This window comes from Protopterus annectens, chromosome 12.part0, assembly GCF_019279795.1.
Source record: "Protopterus annectens isolate FY-2018-M chromosome 12.part0, PAN1.0, whole genome shotgun sequence".
Classification (NCBI taxonomy): Eukaryota; Metazoa; Chordata; order Ceratodontiformes; family Protopteridae; genus Protopterus; species Protopterus annectens.
In genome coordinates this window covers 1,236,720,230-1,236,744,740 of record NC_056746.1, presented here as the reverse complement: position 1 = coordinate 1,236,744,740, position 24,511 = coordinate 1,236,720,230, and the positions used below count along the sequence as shown (strand labels likewise).

General features: G+C 43.9%; 1 protein-coding gene across 1 annotated transcript in view; it reads right to left on the bottom strand.

Moving 5' to 3' along the window:
* EIF2S2 (eukaryotic translation initiation factor 2 subunit beta) overlaps window positions 1-24,511 on the bottom strand; it is a gene marked incomplete in the record, with an annotated part of 541,218 nt that overhangs the window by 300,110 nt on the left and 216,597 nt on the right. Inside the window, 1 exon segment of the mRNA XM_044090251.1 lies at window positions 21,774-21,830. Within this exon segment, the coding sequence (XP_043946186.1) occupies window positions 21,774-21,830 (57 nt within the window).

Sequence of the window (24,511 nt, the reverse complement as noted above, 5' to 3'; positions counted from 1 at the left end):
AGTATTGAGTCAGTTGTCCTTGCTCGTCTGGCGTGAGATGAGCCATCTGGGCCGTTGTGTTCAAGTTGGCACCCAGGAATATTATCTCTTGTGAGGGCACTAGTTTTGATTTCTTTTTGTTTACTGTGTATCCCTTTTTTTTTTTACAAACGCCAGATGCTTTAGAAGAATGTCCCTGCTCTCTGCTTGAATCAGGCAGTCGTCCAGGTACAGATAAATGTGAATTCCTTTCTGTCTGCAAAATACAATTACTGGTGCCAGGCACTTTGTGAAGACATTGGGCGCAGTAGATAAGCCAAAGGGCAGTGCAATGAATTGATAATGCATTGAACTAGCTATGAATCTGAGGCATCTTCTGCAGTTTTGTCTGATAGGGACATGCAGGTATGTCTCCTTGAGGTCCAATGTCACGAGCCAAGCTTTCTTGCCCAGCATGGGAAGAAGCTGCTGTAGGGTTAGCATTTTGAATTTCGGAACATCCAGATAAGTATTTAGAGAAGAAAGATACAGAATGGGCCTCCAGGCTGTGTCCTTCCTGGGAACTAGAAAGAATCTTGAGTGCTGTTGCCCATTGATTTGGTGGCAGATTTGGCATTCCTTTTAACCTTGGCAGAGTGTGACAGAGGAACCTGTAACCTGTGTTGAGAACCCATTTGTCTTTGGTGATCATATGCCAATTGTGATAAAGTGCCAGTTTTCCTCCCAAGTGGGCTGCCGAGAGAGAGTTGTTTGGCAGCTGTAGCGGGAAGTCATTGGGGCTGCTTTTTATATGGTTGGGGCCTGTCTTCCCCTTCTATCTGGCTTGATGCAACCCATTGTTGAGGCCTGTTAGGACCTTGTGGTTGACCTCTACCTCTTGGACGTCTGTATCTGCCCCTTTGAGGTCTGTCTAACTAGAAAGGACCAATTCTTAGTTGGCCAATTTCTGCTAAATCTAGGAGGCTGAACCTGTAAGAAATCTTTCAACGTTTGCATTGATTTTGCCTTATCCTCTATTTTCTTTAATACCTCTTCTGCCTCGACTCCAAACAACACATCCTGCTGCAAAGGTGTATCCAATAATTTTGCTTTAACATGGTCTGGTAACGTATGTTCTTTTAACCAAGCATGTCTTCCAATGACAGAGCCTGTAACGGCTGCTCTACAGGAGGCCTATAAAGAGTCAAAACCACATTGCAAAGTATGTTTTCCCACCTGTTCAGCTGCATGCAATAAATCCTGCATGTCTTTAAAAGTAGGAGGATCTGATTCTGGAAGCAGTTTTTGTATCAACTGAGACCGTAGAAATTATTGATGTTTTAGCATGTGAAACTGGCAATTTAAGGCTCTCATTGCTAAGGTTGTAGACGTATATACTTTCTTTCCCCATCTGTCTAATGCTCTGGAATCTGTCAGAGGGAACTGGGTTCTTGGCTGATGAGGCCTTAACCCCTTTGGGTCCCTGGGAAATAGTTTCAGGGTCAGCAACAGGGCTTTTGTACAGAAATGTGTGAGAGTCAGGGACTCTGTAGTATCTGTCAGGTTTAACTGGGGCTGGAGGTAAGGAATCAGGATTTAGGCTGGATTCAGTATACACATCCATCCACAATATCTAACACTGGCGGAATAGCAAGGGGTCTGTGCTGAGATAAAAAAAGGAAGTCTCTGAGCCTTTTCTTGGATTCTGAGTAATCCTGGCCCTCCCAATGGAAATGCTCCCTCATGGTATGTAAGGTTTCCCCCAAAGGTGTAGTCCTCAGGCAGAGAGGCTGATGGAATAGATTCCTCAGCATCAGAATCCTCATAAGGGGGGTAAAGAGTATCCTTGGTCTGAGGACGAGTCTGAGGAGATGGACACCTGGTCAGATGATTCATAGTCTGCATCCTGTCTAGGCCTTTTATCAGGTGGAGGGATGGGACCCATCAGAGTGATTAGGTCTTCAGCCATTTTGAGCATCTGTTTCTTAGGCATGGAGGCCTGTCCTGGTGAATGCTGAAGTTTTCTTTGTTTTGGGTTTAACAGAAGATTTAATGGTTAACTGAGTAGGCCTGAACACACCCTCTGAAGCTGCGGGTTGTTCGGCTACTCCGCAGCCCTCTGAAGGGTTAGTCTCGGTAGGCCGCAAGTCTGGCCCAGCCATCTCCACATGGGAGTCAGAGGGGGCCTGTGGTTCCAAAGAAGCGATCATCAGGGGCTGCGAAGGCGCCTCGCTGAAAACCAGAGAACCGGCGACTGGTCTAGAAGAGGCTTAGTCAGTTTTGGGCCTCGGATGCCTGTCCTTGTCCTTGTGTTTTTTATGTAACCCGGTCGTCGGTAGTTCCGATGGCATGGTGTAATTAAATTTTCTGCCAAAATAATGTTGGGCAAAATCAAACAGACGTTTAATAGTGCGTTTGTTAAACCTAGCACAAAACCGACAACCTGTAACTTCGTGGTCTGGGCCTAGGCATGGGAAACTATAGGAAAGGAAATCCTTATGAGGTATTTGCTTCTCACAAGAAATACAATTAACTTTTACTGACATCGGTCCGAGGCAAGAAAAAGTTTCCCCAACGGGGTACTTAGCTTTGTAGAAGACTTCGGTTCTGGGAAAATCTCAGGAGTCGGCCGACCGGCACTTGCGAACTGCTTTTGCATCGGGCACCGCATGGCAAGAAAGACTGAAGAAAGTGGCGTCGGCTGCATCTTATATACCCATGGCGCACTGACATCAGGGAAGAAGCGACAGCAACAGACGCCAGACCAAAACTTTGGAACTCGGGCAGACTGCGGGAACGCCTGACGGCAAGATAACCCAAGTGTAATGATTGCAGCAGTGTAACACAAACATCTGGTATTGTGATGCAGAACACACGAAACCTTAAAAATGTCTGAAGGCTGTATGAACAGGAACATAAGCATCTTTTTAAATTTAGTGATACTAGGAAACCTAGATCAGAAAGGGGACTTTCCATACACTTACCATAAATGTAGATGTTAGAGTGTTATTCACTGTTGCAGTCATCACATTCGGGTTATCTGCTTGCAGTAGCCCTCAGTCGGCCTGATTAAAGTCTTACGTCCTGTGTCAGTTGCTGTCTTTTCTTCCATGACGTCAGGTCGTCAGGGGTATAAAACATGCAGCTGACGTCATTACATCAGTTTTTCTAGCCCCCGATGTCAGGTGCCCCCCTAATGGAAAACAATTAAACCTATAAATATACAAGGTTATACCTCCAACAAAAAAGAAAATACACCAAAAAGCTTTTGAGCATAGTACAGAACAGAGGTGTAGCCCAAAGAAAAAAGGGGGCTGAAGGGAGGGTAACCAGGACTGCAACAGTGAATACACTTGAACATCTACATTTATGGTAAGTGTACACAACTGTACTGTGTTCATGTTTCACTGTTGCAGTCACCACATTTGGGTGGATTCCCAAAGCTAAGGATGGGAGGAGAAATTTAGATAGCATTAGGACCAGCAAGACTGCAGTGGCAAAGCCAGCTCTGGATTTAGAGAAAATTGGCAGGTGGCAATGTTTGGTGAAAGTATGTACTGAACTCCAGGTAGCAGCTTCTAGGTAGCAGCTTCTAGGATGTCCCTGGTAGGGATGCCTCTGACAGGCTGTAGAGGTAGATGCAGCCCTGGTTGAGTGGGGTCTGATCCCTGTGGGATAGGTTTTCCATGGTGCTTGAGCAGAAATGAATGCAATTGCCTATCCATTTGGAAATGGTTTGCTTTGAAATGGCCTTCTCCTCTGCCCTTGCAGCAAAAGCCACAAGCAGTTGGTCAGATTTCCTTTGAGGTTTAGTCCTGTCCAAATATAATCTAAGTTGTCTGTGCATGCCTAAGGAGTGCAATATCTGTTCCCCTTTGTTCTGTGGGTTAGGAAAGAAGGTTAGCAAAGGAATGGATTGATGAAGGGCCACACTGGACACCACCTTGGACATGGAGGGATTGGTCCTGAGGGACACCCTGTCCGCATGAAAAATGATGAAAGGCTCCACTGCCATGAGGGTCTGTAATTCAGATACCCTTCTTGCTGAAGTGATTGCTAAAAGGAGAGCTGTTTTCCAGGAGAGGAATTTTACATCTGCAGTGGCAGCTGGCTCGAAAGGAGGGAAGGTGAGCATTTCCAGTACAAAATTAAGGTCCCAGGCTAGAGTTGGGGCTCTACTAGGTGGCAGAGGATTTTTGGCCCCTCTGAGGAACTGCTCAAGCAGTGGTTGAGAGAAGAGGGGAGGTTCTGTGTTATGAGCTGAAATGGCTGAGCCATGAATTTTGGAGGAGAAAGACAGGCCCTTGTGAAGCATCTCAGTTAAGTACTGTAAAATCTGAGGTAAACTGGGCACTGCTGTGCTCATCCTTTGAGATTGGTTTCAGTCACAGAATCTTTTCTATTTTTCTGCATAAGATTTTCTAGTACTAGGCCTCCTTGCCTCTAAAATGATATCCATCACTGGTTTACTGAGGGATGGTAAAGGAGAGATTAGGTAATTAGCCAGGCTGCTAGGTTCAGTGTATGAAGCTGAGGGTGCAGAATCTGGTTCTCCTGCTGAGACAATAGGGTACAAGTCTGAGGCAGGTGCCATGGGGCCAACAGTGACACACTGCGCAAGTGGGGCTACCAGTGTTGGCGTGGCTAGTCTGGTGCAATCAAAATCGTCCTTGGTTTGTCTTGTTTGATCTCTAGTAGTACTTTGGAGAGCAGAGGCAGAGGAGGAAAGGCATAAACTGATAGGTTTTTCCAGCTGAAGGATAGAGCTTCCACTTTCCAAGCTTGTTTGTGGGGAGTCCTTTTGCAAAATTTGTCCAATTGATAGTTCTGGGGAGAGGCAAACAGGTCTATAACCTGGGCTCCATTTGCTTGTCAACATGTTGAAAATCCTTGGTTCCAGCTTCCACTCGTGTGGGTCCATGAGGTTTCTGCTTAGATAGTCTGCCAGTGTATTTAAATTTTCCTGGCAGGAATTGAGCTTGTAGATGCACTTGGTAGCTCAGGGCTGTGTTCCACAATGCCATGGCTAGTCTGCATAGGGTGTAGGAATGTGTACCCCCCTGCTCGTTTATGTACCACATAACAGTGGTGTTGTCGGTCTTTATCATTAATTGTCCTGGAAGAATGTGGTCCTTGAAGGCTTAGAGCATTCTGTACAGCTAACATTTATTTTTGATTGATATGCAAGTGCATTTGACTTGGGTTCCATTTGCCCTGAATGCACTTCTGCCAGGCGAGCCCCCCCCATGCATAATCTGATGAGTCTGTTAGTGCTTGGGCGGCAGGGGGTGGTGTGAATGGTAGTCCCTTGCTTTGGTGGCAGGCCTCTGCTCATAATGAAGGATAGGGAAAATAAGACTCTTATTTCTAGCATTTTTCGTAAAAAAACACTCAAACTTCTTTCTCCATTTTGACAGTTGTCACCCCTACTTTCAAAAAAAGAACATCATTAAAGGACAGATGGTAAGATTATCTAGGTTAATTAGTGATGACAGTATATATGAGAGTGAAATAAATAAACTGATTGACGTTTCAGGAAAGAGGGTACCCTTATGACATTTTGGGTAGAACCAAGGATGAGATTGCTGTCAAGAGACGCACTATATATAAACCAATATTGACAGCAGGGCTAATTATTGACAATAAGAGCGAGGCATTTAAAAGGCCTAGTCATTCTATGATTATGCCATTCAATGAGGACAGCTACAATATTATGCATATTGTTCAAGATATATGGACAGGGTCTCTACCAATGGATATTACCAACATTGTAGGAGTCTTACCTTCTTTTACATTTAGTAGGGGTAGGAACTTAAAACAACTTATGGAAAGTGTTGATTCTCAACACTCGTATAGACATTGTATGATGAACATATGTGGGTTTTGTAGTACTTGTAAGTACATCAATAATGGACCTTATGTAACAGTACATAATTATAATAAAACGATAGCAAGTCCAGGCCATGTGAATTGTAATACCAAGATGGTGGTGTATTTGGCCACCTGTTTGTCTTGTACTACTTTCTACGTGGGTAAAACCATTAGAAAATTGAGATTAAGAACAAGAAAACTACAAATGCACTATACATACACAGTATAAGATGTAAGGATTTTAAGAGATTTTTGTTTTTTATTATTGATAGGATTCCATACAGAGACAACGGGGGCGACGACAACATTTTGCTTGAGGTAAAGGAGTGCATTTGGCAGCTTAGGCTTAACGCCTCTAGACCACCAGGTATTAATGAACATGTTTCATTGTCCAGTTTGTTAAAATACAGGGCATTGTTACTATGAATTTACAGACTTTTGCTCTGTACCATATGAACATGTTCTATTGTTTAGGTTGGCTAGTTTGTTACCATATAGGACATTGTTAGTACGATGTATGTATTTACAATTCATGTATTTTTTATATGAATTTAAGTGGAATTTATGTAGTTTTTTCATTAAGGTCAGAAAAAGGTCTTGGACCCTTGTGGTTATGCAACGTAATACAATTATAGAATCAATGTATACATTTTTTTAAAACTTATTTTAAACTATAAGTTTTTTTTAACGTAATTTATGTATGTTGGAACTTTAAATGCTTGAAATGTATGTTATTGATTGGCTAATGAAGGAGGGTGTGTTTTATGTGGTGCTATTTAAACTACTAACTGCGTTTTTTACACAACTCTGATGATGCCCTTAGATGAAGGGAGAAAGCGCTAAGTTGGTTGTGTTTTTATGCTGTTATTTCACCATTTGCAATAAATTACGCCTGTTTGTGCTGAATAGCTTTGTGGTTTGGCTGCTACTTCCAAACGTGACGACAGTGGGCGCAGGATCCAGCTCGGCTATTTTTCAAGAGGGAATAGAGTCCTCTGCATCAGAATCCTCATAAGTAGATAAGGGTAAATCCAGATCAGAAGAATCAGAAAAATGGCCAGAAGATTCATAAACAATTTCAGTCCTAGGTCTCTTAGAAGAGGGTGGTTGGCTTCCCCTGATTAAAGTTATAAGGTATTCAGCCATTCTTATTTGTTTTTTTAGGCATAAAGGCCTGAGCATACGGCTTGGGCGTCGATTTTCTAAAGCATGGCTCGAGGTTTAGGCCTTAAAGAAGAAGGCGTCTGTTTAATATGGAAGTCCGTGGGGGCCTGATTATACCCTCAGAAGCCGGTGCCTGCACAGCAGCTCTGGACCCATCCAGGGTAGAGACATCCGCAGGTTCCACAGTTGAAGCATCTCGCAGCATACCGGTCTCAGTAGAGGCCTGCGAATCAGAAGTAGCGGGTATCAGGGGCTGCGAAAGCACCTCACTGAGTACCGCTGAACTGGCTTAGGAGAAGAGTCGTCAGCAGCTTTGGACCTAGGCAGCCTGTCTTTATCTTTGCGTTTTTCGGAACTCTGGTAGTCGGATGGCTTACAGACGACATTTCTGGATAACTGAACAGAGAACTGAAATATTTAGAGGCGAAAATATACCGATGACGGATAGTGCATTGATTAAATAAAGCACAAAACCGACAGCAAGGTACATTGTGGTCAGGGCCTAGGCAAGGAATACAGTACAAATGAAAATCTTTGTAAGGTATTTGCTTTCAACTAGAAATGCAATTCACTTTTACTGACATTGGTAAGGGAGCAAGAAAGTTTCCCTAACAGGGTACTTAGCTTTAGTTGAAGACTTCGGTTCTGAAACTCGAAAACGAAAATTTCAGGAGTCGGCCGACCAGCACTTGAACTGCTTCGTGCACCGCACGGCAAGAAAGACTGATGTAATGGCATTGGCTGCATGTTTTATACCCCTGACGACCTGACGTCATGAAGGGACAGCAACCGATGCAGGACCCAAGACTTTGTTAATCAGGCTGAATGACGGCTACTGCAAGCAAATAACCCAAATGTGATGACTGCAACAGTGAAACACGAAAAATACTCTGTACTCTGATGATGCCCTTATGTGTTGGAGGGTGAAAGCGCTTAGTACTATGTTAGAAATTTTGTTTTGTTGGCTTGTCCATTTTATTGGAATTTTTTTGGTGTTTGTGGACAATAAATCTTTATCGAGTGACTACCTTGGAGCCTTCTTGTGATTTACCAGTTTCTTTTCGCTGTGCTGTAAACACGAAAAATATCTGGTTGTAAAGCGACCTCATTTTGATTATGAGCACCATCACAAACAGATTTAGGAAAGAAAAATCCAGAACTGGTCTGAGCATTTTCTTTCTTTGGTACTAAAAGCATCCTTTAATAAAACCCCTTTCTCACCTGGGAAGGAGGAACTGGTTTTATCACTCCCTCGGACAGCAAGTGATGGACAGGTGGAAACAAAATAGTCTACTCTGGAGGATGGGAATTACACCATGGAAAGTATGAATTACCTGTCACTACCATATCTTGATGAATGATCTTCAGAACCAGTCTAAAACTAGTTTGTTGTTAAAGAGAAAAGTGGAGATGCACATTTTTTTGGAGGAAAAAGCAGGTGCCAGGGTGGGAGGTGCGCACAAATTCTCTGAAGTAGTCATTCTAACTTATCGGACTGTCCTTTATTTTGAGAGTTTTCAAAATTCTTCTTGGAAACCCCATGCCATTTCTTCTTAAAACACCAGTTTACTTGCATTTTGTTGCAATTGTTTATTTTGTTTCTTACCAACATTGGATTACCGAAAAATCTTGAGATTTCCTGTATCAGCTTAAGCCTTTCATCCCATTTATCACCTCTGCAGCAGAAGGGCCAAAAACTATTCTCTAGCCAAAGGAGAATTTAAAATCTCATTTTACCATCATCTTAGCCATGCAAACAAAAAGCAGCAGTGGCCATAGCCCTTGACGTAGTAAGAGTCATACAAACAGACTGTATATAATAAGTAGCTACTTGAACAGAAGAAATTAAACTGAAAACAGATTTTTTCCTCAAGAAAAAACTGCAGACAAAACAATTAATACTTTCACAATTAGTCAGGACAAACCTTAACATATACAAACTAGCCTAATAATTCAAAATGCTGAAAAAATCAAAGCTGCACAAGGCTACATTTTTTCCCCATAGTTTTTAATAATCTTCCCATTCCTATCCGAAATAGGACTGGAATTAACTGTTTAGCAGCAAAAAGATTACATAAAGCTATAGCTGCTGGATCAGGTCTGTAAGCATGTACAAGAAGTTAAAAGACTGAGGAACTTTATAACCTCCTGCCTTTATGGGGGGTAGCTGTTTAACTGTCAAGAAAACTGCAGACAGTAATGGGAGGAATGGGTGCAGGTTCCAGACATTCCTTCTGAAACACCTAGTATTTTCTTAGGGACCAAGAAAACAGGGTTCTCCCACAGAAAAAACACTGATGCATTTGAGAAATGGTCTCAGAGAAACAGACCCCCACGAGCACGGAAGAGTCAGAAATTGAGCTCTCCTCAATCTGAATCAGAAACTGGAGCAGAAAACTCTATATCTGTACCTTCTTCGTCCTGCCTAGATAATGAATCTCTTTACTTAAGGAGGTACTCTTACCAGAAACTGCTAGAAAAGAATGAGCAATAGCCTGAATTAAACCCTGAGCCAGACCCAGTAAACAATGCTTTGCCCAAGGAAATTTGAACAGTACATACGTGTTTACTTCTGTTTTCTTTTGACAGGAAAAATGGGAGCAGACAGCAGCAGTACAGTCTCATGGCAGTCCTTTAAAAACAATAACTTTCCTTAACAGGAAAATATCAATAAACAAAATTATTAAATGGAATCCACCCAAAAGGGAACGTGTCTACCCAGGAAAGATCAGCACAAGCCGAACCTCAATCCTAGAAAGCCTCAGAGCAGCGTACTCTTTGGCAGCAGTAAAGCTCATAAGAGTCTGGCATGCAAAAGTACAGTTTTGTACCTACCATAAATGTAGATGTTAGAGTGCTAATACAGCTGCAGTCATAACAGATGAGTTCTCCTGCCGTCAGGAGAGTCCTTGGTCGGCCGAATTCCAAAGTCTAGGTCCAGCATCGGTTGTTGTCGCTTCTTCCTTGACGTCAGTGCGACAGGGGTATAAAAAGAACCAGCAGACGCCATTTTCTTCAGTTTTTCTTGCCCCAGATGTCAGGTGCCCCCAGAAGGAAGGTAAAACATAAATTTATGCAGTAAAGCAAATGCAATATAATCAAAAAAAAGTAGTTGCAAGCAAATACACCATAAAAGAATACCCCAATGAGGTTGTATGAGGAGGTGTTAGCCATAAGGCCTGTCCCAAGAGGGGAAGGAGGGAGGGAAACCTGGACTGCAGCTGTATTAGCACTCTAACATCTACATTTATGGTAGGTACAAAACTGCACTATGTTCATCGTGCATACAGCTGCAGTCATAACAGATGGGTAGAATCAATAAAGGGGTGGTAGGCACTAAGTGGAACTAGGTGAAGCCAGGATGCCCTGCAAGACTGCAGTGGCAAAGCCCGCTCTAGTTTTGGAGTATAATGGTAGGTGATAGTGCTTGGAGAAAGTATGTACAGAACTCCAAGTGGCTGCTTCCAAAATATCTTTGGTAGGAACCCCCCTGAGGAAAGCAGCAGAGGTAGCTGTGGCCCTTGTGGAGTGAGATCTGATGCCTGTAGGTACAGTTTTACCATGAAAAGAGTAACAAAAGCGTATGCAGTGGGCTATCCATTTTGAGATTGTCTGTTTGGAAATAGGCTTCCCTTGAGCACCTGTAGCATAGGACACAAAGAATTGCTCTGATTTTCTGAAAGGCTTTGTTCTGTCCAAATAATAACGGAGCTGTCTGTGAATGTCCAAGGAATGTAGTAGCCTCTCCCCTTTGTTTTGTGGATTAGGGTAAAACGTATGTAAGTGGATAGCCTGATACAAGGCTACCCTGGATACTACCTTTGGCATAAATGAAGGATTGGTTCGTAAGGAAACTCTGTCCTGATGGAAAATGATGAAAGGCTGCAAAGCCATGAGGGCTTGTAGTTCCGAAACCCTGCGTGCTGAGGTGATAGCTAGAAGGAAGGCTGTTTTCCATGACAAATATTGCAGATCTGTTGAAGCAGCTGGCTCAAAAGGAGGCAGGGTTAGTTTTTCTAGAATGAAATTGAGGTCCCAAGCCGGTACTGGTTGCTTCCTTGGGGGGTTTATATTCTTAGCCCCTCTGAGGAACTGTCTTAAGAGAGGGTGAGAGAATAAAGGAGGATCAGTGTTGTACTCTGCAGAAATGGCTGAGGCATGGATTTTGATGGAGAAGAATGAAAGTCCACTGCTTAGCAGCTCGGCTAGGTACTGTAGTATTTGAGGTAAATTCAGTATTCCAGGATTCTGACCCTTTTTCTGATTCCAGACACAAAACAGTTTCCATTTTATGGAGTAGGCTTTTCTAGTAGAAGGCCTTCTGGCCTCCAAAATGACATCCTGCACCTCCTTGGAGAGTAGGGTCTGCTGTGAATTTAAGGAATCCTCCATGCGGCTAGATTGAGTGTTTTCAGCTGACTGTGAAGAGTTTTGAAGTTGTGCTGAGTCAGTAGAAGAGGCATTAGAGGCAGGATCCATGGTGGGGAATGCGTCAGGCTCCTCAGGAGTGGGTATCAGTGTTGTCTTGGCCAGTCTGGAGCAATGAGAATCATCTTTGGTCTGTCTGCTCTGGCTTTTAATAGAACTTTGGCCAGCAGTGGAAGAGATGGAAAGGCATAAACCGTCATTGTTGTCCAACTGAAAGAGTGCGTCCATTTTCCAGGCCTGTGGATGAAAGGTCCTTGAGCAGAATTTTGTCAATTGGTAATTTCTGTGGGTGGCAAAGAGATCTATGTCTGGCCTTCCCCATGCTTGAATTATCATTGTAAAAACTTGAGGATGCAACTTCCATTCGTGTGGATCTGTCATATTTCTGCTCAGGTTGTCTGCCAGTGTGTTTTTCTTCCCTGGCAGGAATTGTGCTTGAAGTTGGATTTGCAATTCCAGAGCCGTGTTCCAAAGGGACATGGCTAGTCTGCACAGGGGATATGAATGAGTTCCTCCCAGTTTGTTTATGTACCACATCACTGTGGTGGTGTCTGTTCTTATCAATAGCTGCCCTGGATGCAGTAGGTCTTTGAAAGCCATAATAGCATTTATTACTGCTAGCATTTCCTTTTGATTGATGTGTAGGTGCTTTTCTTTTTGTGACCATTTGCCCTGAATGCACCGATCTGTCATGGGCGCCCCCCAGGCGTAGTCCGAGGCGTCTGTTGTGATGACGATTTGCTTGAGGCTTGCAGAATGGGAGACCTATGTTTCTTTGGCATGCTTGAGCCCACCACAGAAATTCCTTTTGAAGACATGGAATCAGTGGTATGATTGTTTCCAAACTGTGGCTGTGTTGAGACCATAAGTTTTTTAGGTACCATTGAAGTTCTCATATGCAGCTTTGCACATGGGATTAGCAGGATGCAAGATGCCATGAATCCTAGAGCCTGCAGGATTTTCCTTGCAGTCAGCCTGGTGAAGGTTGCCAGTTTTCTGAAGTATTGAGTTAATTGCCCTTGTTTCTCTGGCGTGAGGTAGGCTATCTGGGTGTTTGTATCCAAGCTGGCACCCAGGAAAATTATTGTTTGAGAGGGTATTAGTCTTGACTTTTTTGTTGACTGTGTATCCCAGAAATTTCAACAACATTATTGCAAACGCCAGGTGTTTCAGAAGAGTGTGTTTGCTGTCCGCTTGGATCAGGCAGTCGTCCAGATATGGGTATATTTGTATCCCTTGAAGTCTGCAGAAGGCAATTACTGATGCCAGGCATTTCGTGAACACTCTGGGCGCAGTAGATAAGCCAAAGGGCAATGCAGAGAATTGATAATGGGATGAACCTGCAAGAAATCTGAGGTATCTTCTGCAATCTTGTCTGATTGGGACATGCAGGTATGCCTCCTTGAGGTCCAATGTCACCAGCAAAGACTCCTTGCCCAGCATGGGAAGAAGCTGCTGTAATGTGAGCATCTTGAACTTTGGTACGAGTAAATATGTGTTTAGGGTGGATAGGTCCAAAATAGATCTCCAATCTTTGCCCTTCCTTGGTACCAGGAATAGTCTGGAATACAAACCTTAACCCTGTTCTTATGCAGGTACCTCTTGAATAGCTTTCATGTCCATGAGATCTGAAATTTGTTTTTGTGCCTCTGCCCTTTGATTGTGTGGCAGGTTTGGCATGCCTCTCATTTTTGGAACGGTGTGAAAGTGGAATCTGTAGCCTCTGTCTATAACATCCAGGATCCATTTGTCTTTTGTGACAATATGCCAATTTTTCGAAAATAATGCCAGTTTTCCGCCTAAAGGTGCTGCCATTTGAGCCTTGCTTGGCATGCAAAGGGGAAAGTCATTGGGTCTGCTTTCTGAATGGCTGTGAACTATCCTCACCCACTCTTGGTGTAGGTGTTTGCATTGTCTGCCTCTAAATGATCCTTGAGATTGCCCTCTACCTCTCGGGCGCCTGTATCTACCTCTTTGAGGTCTGTCTGTGGCTGGAAAGGACCAATTTTTTGAAGGCCAATTTCTACTGAAACGTGGCGGTTGTACCTGAAGAAATCTTTCACTGTTTGCATTGATTTTGCCTTTTCCTCCATTTTCTTTAATACCTCCTCAGCTTTAACACCAAACAATACATCTTTTTGAAGAGGTGCATCTAGTAATTTAGCTTTGACATGATTTGGTAAGGTTTTCTCTGTGAGCCAAGCATGTCTACGTATGACTGATCCTGTAACAGCAGCTCTACAAGAGGCCTCTAAAGCATCAAAACCACATTGCAAGGTATGTTTACCCCACTTGCTCTGCACTATGCAACAAATCCTGCAACTCCAAGTCTGGTTGTTCAGGTTGTGACATTTTGCTTTTCAACTGAGATAACAAAAACTGTTGATACTTTAACATATGGAACTGACAGTTTAATGCCCTCATGGTTAAAGTGGCCAAGGTGTATACCTTTTTCCCCCACCTTTCTAAAGCTCTGGAATCTCTCTGAAGGTAATGGATTTTTGGCAGTGGAGGCCTTAATTCCCTTGGGACCCTGTGAAATAGTTTCTGGGTCAGCCGCATGGCTTTTGTATAGGAATTGGTGTGAATCAGGCACCCGGTAATACCTGTCAGGCTTGACTGGAGCTGGAGGTAAAGAATCTGGGTTAAGGCTGGCCTCTGAATACACATCTAATATGTCTAAGACAGGAGGTATAGCCAGAGGCCTGTGCTGAGGGAGCAAGAGGAAATCCCTGAGCCTTTTCTTGGAGTCTGAGTACTCTTGGCCTTCCCAGTGGAAGTGTTCCTTCAAGGTATGCAAGGTTTCCCCAAAAGAGTAATCCTCAGGGGGGGGGGGGGGCAGAGGGAATGGACTCCTCTGCATCAGAATCTTCGAAAGGGGAGTAAGAATGTTCCTGGTCCTCAGAATGCTCTGAAGTAATGGAGGCTTGGTCCGAGGAAAGGTATTCTTCCTCCACTCTGGGCCTTTTGTCCGGGGGGAGTTGAGAACCCCTGATGAGAATAATCAAATCCTCAGCCATTTTGAGCATCTGCTTTTTTCGGCATGGGGCCTTGAGAGGGGCCCTGAGGAGCTTGTCTTTTAGAATGCATGGCTGCTTTAGATTTAGTGTAAGCCTTAATGGAAAAAGAAGAAGGCGGCCTGAAGACACCTTGAGAGGTGGCAGGCCGGTCGATTTCCTTGCCAAGAGTGACTTCGGTATCTGTAGTTGGTGTGTGGGCCGAAGAGCCTGCGACCTCGGGCACAGAAGACACCGCTAATGAAGTGTCATCTGTAGTCAGGGGCTGCGTAGGTGCCTCGCTGAGAACCGGAGCACATGTAGTCTGCTTTAGCGTGGTGTCGGTAGAAGTCGCGGACCTCGTATGTCGGTCCTTATCTTTACGTCGTTTACTCAAAATTGGAGTCGGAGTATCCGACGGCATGTTGTAATTAAGCTTTTTGCCAAAATAGTGTTGGGCAAACTTAGCCCGACGCTTAATAGTGCGTCTGTTGAATGTAGCACAAAAACGACAGGCCGAGACGTCGTGGTCTGGGCCTAAGCAAGGTATACAGAGGGAATGGAAATCCTTATGCGGCATTTGCTTCCCACATGAAATGCAATTATTAACTTTGTCTGACATCGGTCTGAGGCAAGAAAAGTTTCCCCAACGGGGTACTTAGCTTTCTAGAAGTCTTCGGTTGAAAAATATTCGTAATCTCAGGAGCTGGCCGACCGGCACTTGCAAACTGCTTCTGCTTCGGGCACCATGCGGCAAGAAAGACTGAAGAAAATGGCGTTGGCTGGTTCTTTTATACCCGTCGCACTGACGTCAGGGAAGAAGCGACAACAACCGACGCCGGACCTAGACTTTGGAATTCGGCCGACCGAGGACCCACCTGACAGCAGGAGAACCCATCTGTTATGACTGCAGCTGTATGCACGATGAACATCCTGTAGTCAGCTCAGCTCGAGCTGCCTGGCAGTTTGGGCACATGGAAGGTGCCTGAACTTCTGGAAGCTGGCCAGCTACCTTTGGCAGGATATAACCAATTCAGCCAAGGATACTCACTCATCAGTATGATGAACATAATTTAATTGAAAGTTTTTTTTTTTTATATAAATATCTTGAAATAACTAATTTTAAACAGAGAAAGAGTGTTCTTCTTTAAAAGGACATCACAGTCTCGTGACAGTCCGTTAGAACACAAACCCCTAGCGCTAAAAAAGTACAGTTGTGTACCTACCATAAAAGTAGATGTTTGAGCGTATTCACTGTTGCAGTCATTACACTTGGGTGATCCTGCTGGCAGGCTACCCGCAGTCGGCCTGAATTCCAAAGTCCTGGTCCGACGTCGGTTGCTGTCACTTCTTCCCTGACGTCAGTGCGCCAGGGGTATACAAGATGCAGCCGACGCCATTTTCTTCAGTTTTTCTTGCCCCAGATGTCAGGTGCTCCCAAAAAGGTAGGCAATACATATTGCTTATAAAAACAGACAGCAAAATAAAAATAATACCCTCATCTACAAGCAAATACACTACATAGGTTGTATAGGCTAGAGTAGTATAGATTAGTCACAGCAAAGAAAGGGGGATGGAGGGTGGGTAACCTGGACTGCAACAGTGAATACACTAACATCTACATTTACGGTAGGTACACAACTGTACTATGTTCATGTTTCACTGTTGCAGTCATTACACTTGAGTTGAATCCCAAAGCTGAAGTAGGGCGGCTGGGCCTAAATAGGATTAGGAGTGGCTATGAGGCCCTGCAGAACTGCAGTGGCAAAGCCTGCTCTAGATTTGGAGTAAAGAGGCAAGTGATAATGCTTGGAAAAAGTGTGCACTGAACTCAAAGTTGCAGCCTCCAAAATATCCTTGGTCGGTACTCCTCTGAGAAAGGCTGCTGAACTGGCTGCTGCCCTGGTAGAATGTGGCCTAATATTCTTAGGTACTGACTTGCCATGCTGTGCATAGCAGAAATGAATGCAGTGTCCTATCCATTTTGAAATGGTCTGCTTTGGGATGGCCTTTCTTTGTGATCCTGCAGCATATGCTACAAACAGCTGCTCAGTTTTTCTGAAAGCTTTTGTTTTGTCCAAGTAGAAGCGTAGCTGTCTGTGTATGTCCAAAGATTGCATAAGTCTCTCCCCTTTATTCTGGGGATTTGGATAGAATGTTGGCAAATGGATTGTTTGGTTAAGAGCCACACTGGATACTACCTTTGGCATAAATGTAGGGTTTGTCCTTAGAGAGACCCTGTCCTGGTGAAAAATGATGAAAGGTTCCACTGCTATTAATGCCTGTAACCGAGACTCTTCTTGCTGAAGTTATTGCTAGGAGCAGAACAGTAGGCACGGTGAGCTTTTCTAACACAAAACTGAGGTCCCAAGTAGGTATTGGTGCTCTCCTTGGGGGTCTTATGTTCCTTGGGGGTCTTATGTTTTTCGTCCCTCTGAGGTACTATTTCAGTAGTGGATGCGAGAATAGGAGGTTCCGTTTTGTAATGAGCTGAAATGGCAGAGGCTGAATCTTAATTGATGAGACGGATAGGCCTTTGTCCAGCATCTCAGTTAGGTATTGTAAAATCTGAGGTATATTCGGAATAAGTGGTTCTAGTACTTGTGCCTGGTTCCAAGCACAGAATCTCTTCCATTTTTCTGCACAAGATTTCCTAGTGCTGGGCCTTCTGGCTTCTAAAATGACATCCATAACTGCCTTAGAGAGTGGTGTGGTCTGAGTGGCTATATAACTTGCCATGCAGCCAGATTTAAAGTTCGGAGTGGACTGCAGAATCTGATTGTTGTGTTGAGTCAGAAGATGAAGAATTTGAGGTAAAGGCCAGGCTGGGGCTTGAGACAAGCTCTTTATGATTGGGTACCAGTGCTGGCGTGGCCAGTCTGGGGGCAATCAAGATCATTTTTGGCTTTTCGTCTGACTTTTAGGAGCACCTTTGGAAGAAGAGGCAGTGGAGGAAAGACGTAAACTGTCATGGTTTTCCAGCTTAACGATAGAGCATCCACTTTCCAGGCTTATGAATGATAAGTTCTTGTGCAGAATCTCTGTAGCTGGTAATTGTGAGGGGAGGCAAAAAGATCTATGTCTGGGCATCCCCATTTCCTTGTTATCATGCTGAAGACCTGTGGAATTAGTTTTCATTCGAGAGGATCCATGAGATTTCTGCTTAGTTCGTCTGCCAGTGTATTTTTCGTTCCTGGCATGAATTGTGCCTGCAGATGTACTTGATAGGTCAGTGCTGTGTTCCACAAAGTCATGGCTTGCCTGCAAAGGGGGTAGGAATGTGTGCCCCCTTGCTTATGTACCACATAACTGTGGTATTGTCCGTCTTTAGTAACAGTTGTCCTGGATGTAGTAGATCCTTGAAGGCTGTCAGGGCATTCTGTACAGCTAGCATCTCTTTTTGATTGATGTGTAGATGCATTTGTTCCTTGGGCCACGTGCCTTGAATACATTTTCCTGCCATGTGTGCCCCCCCAGGCATAATCCAATGCATCTGTTATTGTCTGCCTGGCTGTGGGCAAGGTGAAAGGCTGTCCCTTGTTGTGGTGACAGGCTCGTGCCCACCATCGAAACTCATGTTGCAGGCAGGGAATTAGAGTTATTAGTGTTTCCAGGCTGTGGCAATGTTGAGTCCAAACACTTCAGGTACCATTGCAGTTTCCTCATATGCAGTCTTGCATATGGAATTAGTAGAATGCAGGATGCCATAAAGCCCAGGGCCTGCAGAATTTTTCTTGCAGGGAGCTGGGACTTTGCTAGCATTATTTGAAAGTAATGAGTCAGTTGCCTTTGCTTGTCTGGCGTGATATAAGCCATCTGGGCAGTTGTATTTAAGCTTGTACCCAGAAATATTATCTCTTGAGAGGGCACTAGTTTTGATTACCTTTCGTTTACTGTGTACCCTAGGCAAATTAATAATCTTTTTACAAACGCCAGATGCTGTAGTAGAATGTTCTTGCTCTCTGCTTGAATAAGGCAGTCGTCCAAGTAGGAATATATTTGAATTCCTTTTTGACTGCAAAATGCAATTACTGGTGCCAGGCATTTTGCGAAGACCCTGGGCGCAGTAGATAAGCCAAAGGGCAGTGCAGAGAATTGGTAATGCATTGAGCCAGCTATGAATCTGAGGTATCTTCTGCAAGACTGTCTGATTGGGACATGCAGGTATGCCTCCTTGAGGTCCAAAGTAACTAGCCAAGCCTTCTTGCCCAGTATGGGTAGAAGTTGCTGCAGTGTTAACATTCTGAATTTTGGAACATCCAGGAAAGTATTTAGGATTGACAGGTCCAGTATTGGTCTCCAGGCTTTGTCCTTTCTGGGTACCAGAAAAAGTCTCGAGTAAAATCCTTGTCCCTGTTCTTGCTGTGGTACTCTTTGAATAGCTCTCATGTCCATGAGAGCAGAAATTTGTTTTTGTGCCTCTGCCCATTGGTTTTGTGGCAGGTCCGGCATACCTTTTGATTTTGGAAAGGTGTGAAAGTGGAACCTGTAACCCTGAGAAACAATATTCAGTACCCACTTGTCCTGGGTGATCATGTGCCAGTTGTGAGAAAAGTGCTAGCTTCCCCCCTAAGGGTGCTGCCAAAAGTGAAGTGCTTGGCATTGGTAGAGGGAAGTCACTGGACTGTTTCCTGTAAGGTTGCGATTTGTCTTCTCCTCCTTTGGGGTCTGAAGCACCCCATTGTTTAGGTCTGTACGTGCTTTGGGGAGGAGATTTGCCTCTTGGGCGTCTGTATCTACCTCTTTGTAGCCTGTCTGACATGGGAAAGGACCAATTTTTTGTAGGCCAGTTTCTGCTAAACCTAGGTGGTTGTACATGCAAGAAATCTTTTACTGTCTACATTGATTTAACACCTCTTCTACCTTAACACCAAACAAAGTATCATGCTGTAATGGAGCATCCAATAATTTTACTTTAACATGTTCAGGTAAAGGTTGCTCTTTCAACCAAGCATGCCTTCGAATGACAGAGCCTGCAACTGCGGCTCTACAAGAAGCCTCTAAAGAATCAAAACCACATTGCAGTGTATGCTTCCCCACTTATTCAGCTGCATGCAATAAATCCTGCATTTCCTTATTGTATTGAGTTTGTAACCATTTTCTGTTTTAACAAAGACATGAGTTACTGCTGATATTTAAGCATGTGAAACTGGCAGTTTAAAGCCCTTACAGCTAGAGTAGCAGAAGTGTAAACTGTCTTCCCCATCTATCCAAAGCTCTGGAATCCCTATCAGAGGGGACAGGGTTTTTTGCAATAGAAGCCTTAACCCCTTTGGGACCCTGAGAAATTGTTTCTGGGTCAACAGCAGGGTTTTTATAAAGAAATTTATGAGAATCTGGGACCCTGTAGTACCTGTCTGGCTTGACTGGTGCAGGGGGTAGAGAATCAGGAGACAGACTGGATTCAGAGAAAAACAACAATATCAAGCACAGGGGGGATAGCTAGGGGCCTGTGTTGAGGCAATAAAAGAAAATCTGAGCCTTTTCTTGGATTCTGAATAATCCTGGCTCTCCCAATGGAAAGGCTCCTTCATGATGTGCAAGGTTTCCCCAAAAGAATAATCCTCAGGCGGAGAGGCAGAAGGTATAGATTCTTCTGCATCAGAGTCCTCATAGGGAGGGAGAGAATATCCCTGATCTGAAGAGGAATCAGAAGAAATAGAAACCTGGTCAGAGGAGTCAGTCATAGTCAGTGTCTTGCCTAGGCCTTTTATCAGGAGGGGGATGGGAGCCCCTGATCAAAGTAATTAGGTCTTCGGCCATTTTAAGCATCTGCTTCTTTGGCATGGAGTGTCCAGGAGAATGCTGTACTTGTTTCTTTGTCTTTAATGGTGTCTTTGACTTTGCCTTGGCTGCTGTAGTAGACTTAATAGTAAGCTGTGAAGGTCTGAAAACACCCTCAGAAGCAGATGCCTGCTCAGCGGCTCCGGACCCATCTGAGGGAATAGTTTCCACAGGCCCAATACCTTGAGTTTCCAGAGGCCTAGGTGTCTCCAAGTGGGAGTCGGATACGACCTGTGGCTCTGAGGTAGCGGGTGTCAGGGGCTGCGAAAGCACCTCACTGAGAACTGGCGACTGGCCTAGAAGAGTCTTCGTCGGTTTTGGACCTCAGATGCCTGTCTTTTTCCTTGTCTTTGTGCATTTTTTATGAATTCCGGTCGGTTGTTCAGACGGCATTATGTAATTAAACCTTCGGCCAAAGTAATGTAAAGCAAAATCAAACAGACGCTTAATAGTGCATTTGTTGAATCTAGCACAAAACCTGCAACTAGTAACGTTGTGATTAGGGCCTAGGCAAGGAACACAGTAAGAATGAAAGTCCTTATGAGTTATTTGCTTCCCACAAGAAATACAATTGTTAACTTTTACTGACATTGGTCTGGAGCAAGAAAAAGTTTCCCCAACGGGGTACTTAGCTTTATTGAAGACTTCGGTTCTGAAATTCTCAGGAGTCGGCCAACCGGCACTTGTGAACTGCTTTTGCTTCGGGCACCGCGTGGCAAGAAAGACTGAAGAAAATGGCATCGGCTGCATCTTATATACCCCTGGCGCACTGACGTCAGGGAAGAAGCGACAGCAACCGACGCCGGACCTAGACTTTGGAACTCTGGCCGTCTGCGGTTCGCCTGCCAGCAGGATAACCCAAGTGTAATGACTGCAACAGTGAAACACGATGAACATCAACTTTCGTGAACAGTTGAGTGTTTAACAATCAAAATTTTAAAATGGAAGTTTATTTTCTCCGAAGGGACCTTATCTGCACAGCAGCAGAACAGCACTAGTCAAACATCGATCCTCAAAAGCCTCAGACTGTAATCTATAACAGCAGGAAAGCTTTGAAGAGCTTGACACCCAAACCTATCTTTTTAGTCAGCTCAAGCTAATGATTTGGGAGTGTGGAATGTGCCCTGAAGCTTTGGAAGCTGGCCGGCTGTTATATCCTTACAGGTTATAACCCATACAGCTTAAGTTACTGCAGCAGTGATCAATATGAGGAACATTTCCAAATTCTAGTATTTCTATCTGAACCATTCTGCCTCAGCTGAAAGCACAGTTTTGATGATCCTAAATCCATGACAAAATGCACTATATGGACAGGCAATGATTACGGTTTCACAATGCACTTGTAGAGATCCTCCTCCTTCGAGAAACTGAGCAAAGTAAATACAAATTATGAAGCTTCAGAGGTACAGAGCCTAGATACATCAGCATAACCCTTTATTCCTAATCAGCTCTCATTTCTATTGTGCAAACAAAAAATGTTAAATCTCTAATACACAAAACAGACAAATGTTAAGAAAACGTAAACTGCAAAACTGGTCAACTAGAATAAATATAATTATACTTTTATATTACCTTGTACCCAATTCAGCTAACAAAAATGCCAAGAGATGTTTCGGTTGACGATGTAATCTAAAAAACAAAATATTTAAAATTTTCATGGTTATGTACTTCGACAGTTAAAATCAAATACTTCTATAATATTTCAGTCTTCCTGGTTAAATCTATCGACTCACATAAAAATGAAACACTGCCATTCAAGTTACTACAAAAAGTAACTCCGCCTTTTTGATAAGATCATGTTTGCAGCATATGAAGAACAAAGTAATCTGAATAGCGTGCTCTGCTAATGCATCCGTCTCTAGTGTCATAACATAGTTAGGTAGGAGTTTGAATCCAGCAAGTGGCAAGTGTGTGTGAAGGGGGGTTAGTGTGTGTGTATGAAAGGAACATCCCTTTAAAAAAATGGGCTAGGCTTGTAAATGCCCTCGGGCAGATAGCCTAGTAGGAACCTATGAACCTATGAAATTAAAGGAAAAATAAAGTTATGTACTTATAACGACAGACCCTTTCATTCCAGTCTGTCAGACATGACATATGGATCCTCGAGGCTTGCTCGGATCCAATCTAGCCAGTTTAGTGCTTCAGCCTCACGAAAATTATTTTCTTACAATACCCTGCTCCCCATGACTAACTCGGATCGAGTTTGGTGCTTTGTTGGTAGGCATCTGTGCTGCCTTTTGACTCAAGACAATTTTGCTGAACAGATAAAAAAGGCGGGGGGAGGAGGGTTGATCATCGTATTAGACGGACTTGAATGAAAGGATCTATCATTATAGTAAGTACATAACTTTTGTACCCTATTCCCTTTGTCCATCCAATCACACATATGCGTCAGAATCCTCAGCTGCATGACTCTTGGGCTTGTCTCATGACAGGAGAACCTCCAGTATGGAAGCCTCAAAGGAATGCCCTGGAATACAGATCCAGTTTGTACTGCTTGACAACTGTATGGATGGAAGACCAAGTGCGTGCCTGACGTATCTCACCCAGGAGCAAAGACCGGAAAAAGGCTGCTGATTTAGACACTACTCTAGTGGAGTGGGCCTTCAGCCTGCCTGGCAATGGTTTATTTTTGGAAGTACAGGCAAATTAAATCACTCAGACATCCAATGTGACAGAGAAACCTTAGAAACTCTGCTGTTCAACTTGCTTCTTTTGAAGGAAACAAAATTGTTCATCTTTCCCGAAAGGGGAAAGCTATGTATTTAAAAGCACAACTAAACATTCAATTAATGCATGATATATTTTCCTCTACTCTGGTAATTTGGAAAGTAAACTAGATGCACAGGTTGGGAACAGTTATTCTCAGAGGCTACCTTTGGAAGGAAGAAAGATTAGTTCTGAAGGTAACCTTACCATTATAGAAAAAGTACAGTTTTGTACCTACCATAAATGTAGATGTCCGAGAGGTATGCATCTGCAGTCCTAACAAATTTCTCTTCCACCTTCTTCAGCACCTGCTGTGCAGGTGAGCCAAACAAATTGTGCTTATCCATGGGAGCATCTAGGAGCTTTGATTTTACATGGTCTGGTAAGGACTGCTCTTTTAACCATGCATGCCTTCTGATCACTGTACCAGTCATTGCTGATCTAAAGGAAGCCTCCAGTGCATCATAGCCGCATTTTAAGGAATGATTACTGACCTGCTGTATGTTATGTACCATTTCCTGAAGAGACTTTTTGTCTAATGGTTCAGGCGAGGACAGTTTTTTAGTTAACTGGTCTAACATAAATTCCTGATACTGAATCATGTGGAATTGACAGTTTAAGGCCCTAGCCAAAAGTAGCAGAAGTATAAACTTTTTTACCCCATCTCTCTAAGGCCCTAGATTCCCTTTCAGAGGGAGGTTTTTGGCAGAGGTAGCTGCTACAGCCTTGGGTCCCTGCGAAATAGTTTCAGGATCTGCAAAAGGAGCCTTATACAAATGATAATGTGTGTCCGGAACCCTGTAGTACCTGTCGGGCTTAGCAGGGCGGAGGAAGTGAATCAGGGGCAGTACAAGCATCATTAAATGCATCATCCACAACAGTAAGTACTGGAGGAATGGCTAAAGGCCTATGCTGTGGCAAATGCAAAAAGGTCCTAAGCCTTTTCCTAGAGTCTGAAAAATCCTGGCCCTGCCATTGAAATTGTTCCCTCATAGCATGCAAGGTTTCCCAAAAAGAAAATTCCTCAGGCGGAGAGGCAGAAGGAATGGAGTCTTCTGCATCAGAGTCCTCATAAGGAGAATAAGGGCCTTCTGGAGGGTCTGTATTTTCTGAATCATCAGAAGAGAAATCTGAAGAAACTGGCTCAGGGGGCTCTGCTCTAGGCCTCTTCTCTGGAGGTGGGTGAGAGGCCCTGTCAGGGAGAGGTTGGGATCCCCTGATCAAAGAAATGAGATCCTCTGCTAGACTAAGCATTTGAGTACTAGGGCTAGGCCTGTGAGAGGGGGTCTTAGTAGGCACAGTCTTGGTTGATTTTGCTGCTTTAGCCCTGGCAAAAGCCTTAATCTACATGGATGCAGGGGGCCTAGCAGCTCCACGTGAAGGAGTGGATATATCTAAAGGGATAGTATCAGATAAATCCTGTGAACCTGTAAGAGCAGGTGGAATTTCAGTAGCAGATTCAGCCATGCTGGATGCGGCCTCGGTGGGAGGCAAGCTTTCGGCCGAAGGAAGAACTGAGGGCTCGGTTTCAGCCGAAACCGAGACACTTTCATGATTGACTTAACCGCGGTTTCGGCCGAAACCGCGGACCACAAGTGTCG